Genomic DNA, 1738 nt, shown 5'->3' with positions numbered 1-1738 from the left:
TAAGGGTGTCTTCTAGCTATTCCATCATTTTGAAATTACATATTCTACCTATTCCAACATGCAGAGAACAATAGATGTTATTATAGCCTAATATGTTGTTACAATAATTAGTAATTAATTAGTTTTACCGGTAAAATTTACCTGAGAATTAAATATGAAAAATTACTGTTTATAAATTTTCCTACAAAATAAATTTTGAGTGAAAATGAGTGGAATGATGACACACATAATCTCGTTTCACACAAAGTCATACCAACTTTCCAGTCCTGTAAAGGCAGCCTATACAACGAGAGACACAAACTACTACCCACACTACCAAACTCAGTAGCTGATATTAATTTCTTCTAGCAGATGACAACACACATGGCCGCATGTTGATATTTAGTACACCAACCAACCTTACTCACTTAGCAGCAGCTACTACTATTTATGCTGATGGTACATTTTACTCATGCCCTACCTACTTTTACCAGTTATATACTCTTCACGCTATGGTTGATGGAACTGTTTCCACTGGTGTACAGTTTACTACCCGGTAAAGAACAACCAATGTATATTCGACTACTCAGTATACTCAAAGATCTATGTAACACCAACAACACTCCTCTTCACCCGACAACCATGTTTGTAGACTACGAAACAGCAGTACACAATGCCGCCTACGCAGTATTCCCTGGCATCAACATCAAAGGTTGTTTCCTCCACTACACCCCGTGTATATGGAGAAATGCACAGAAACATGGCCTTCAAACTGCATACAAAGATGATGAGTATGTCCACCAACTAGTTCGTAAAGCAGCTGTACTACCACTACTACCACCAAACACTGTTGAAGACGTATGGTTTAATGCACTTGAGGACATCAACGATGCTGACACCAACACTGACACTTTAGGTTTCACCGACTACATCACCAGCTACTGGGTTGAAGGCCATCGCAACCTCTGGAACCACTACGCCACAGAGGGACCCAGAACTACAAATCACCTTGAAGGTTGGCATGGGAAGTTGAAGAAACTTGTAAAATCACCACACCCGAACATTTTCAACATGATTCGACTACTCAAAAAAGAAGAAGCAATACACGCATTGACTCTAATACAGTATTCAGCTGGTGGTAAACGAGTACCAAAGAAAAGAAAATACAGAGAGATAGGCAACAGACTCGCCAACCTGAAAACCAGACTTCAAAACCAGGAACTCACACCAGTCCAGTATGCTGATGCCGCATCTTACTTGTTACACATTGACTGAAATTTACTATGTTTTATTTGTGTTTCAACAGTATATTTGTGCTTTTTGTCTTGAATTAACTTTTGCAATATTGCAGTATGATTTTAGTAATTTGTTTATATTTGTGCTTCTTTCTGATCAATGAATTTTGTTAGTGCTAAATAATTTAGTTGTTCAATATGTTGTTTATATATAATCAAATGTACAAAATAAAAAAATGAATTTATTTAGTTTTAATTTCTTTTTCTCATGTTCAAATCATTTATTCCATGAAGATACCAGGAGGCATGATTCAGACAAAGTCATCACAAATATAACAGAATACAACAATACAATATCAGACAAAATCAGTTTTTATAGCACAGTTTCCCAATAAACATTAAAAAAATCAAAAGTAACTGTACTGAAGTAAGCAAAGGATACATTTACAAAACATACTAATTCCAACATTCTTACAAAAAATCACCTTTTTACCTGTAATTAACATCACCAATTAAATAATGTT

The 1738-nt window shown here is 35.6% G+C and overlaps 1 protein-coding gene across 1 annotated transcript; it reads left to right on the top strand.

Annotated features, from left to right (window-relative positions):
• Positions 1–513: 513 nt before the first annotated feature.
• LOC148622889 (uncharacterized) lies at positions 514–1366 on the top strand. The gene has a single exon (XM_088574065.1). The coding sequence runs from the start codon at positions 550–552 to the stop codon at positions 1252–1254; it is 705 nt and encodes a 234-aa protein (XP_088430191.1). The 5' UTR covers positions 514–549; the 3' UTR covers positions 1255–1366.
• Positions 1367–1738: the final 372 nt, after the last annotated feature.

The sequence above is a fragment of the Perna viridis genome, chromosome 3, assembly GCF_037379345.1.
Source record: "Perna viridis isolate PV_CMFRI_1.1 ecotype Kerala chromosome 3, ASM3737934v1, whole genome shotgun sequence".
In the NCBI taxonomy this organism is placed as follows: Eukaryota; Metazoa; Mollusca; class Bivalvia; order Mytilida; family Mytilidae; genus Perna; species Perna viridis.
The sequence above is the reverse complement of the archived record's forward strand: the minus strand, read 5'-3'. Positions and strand labels throughout refer to the sequence as shown.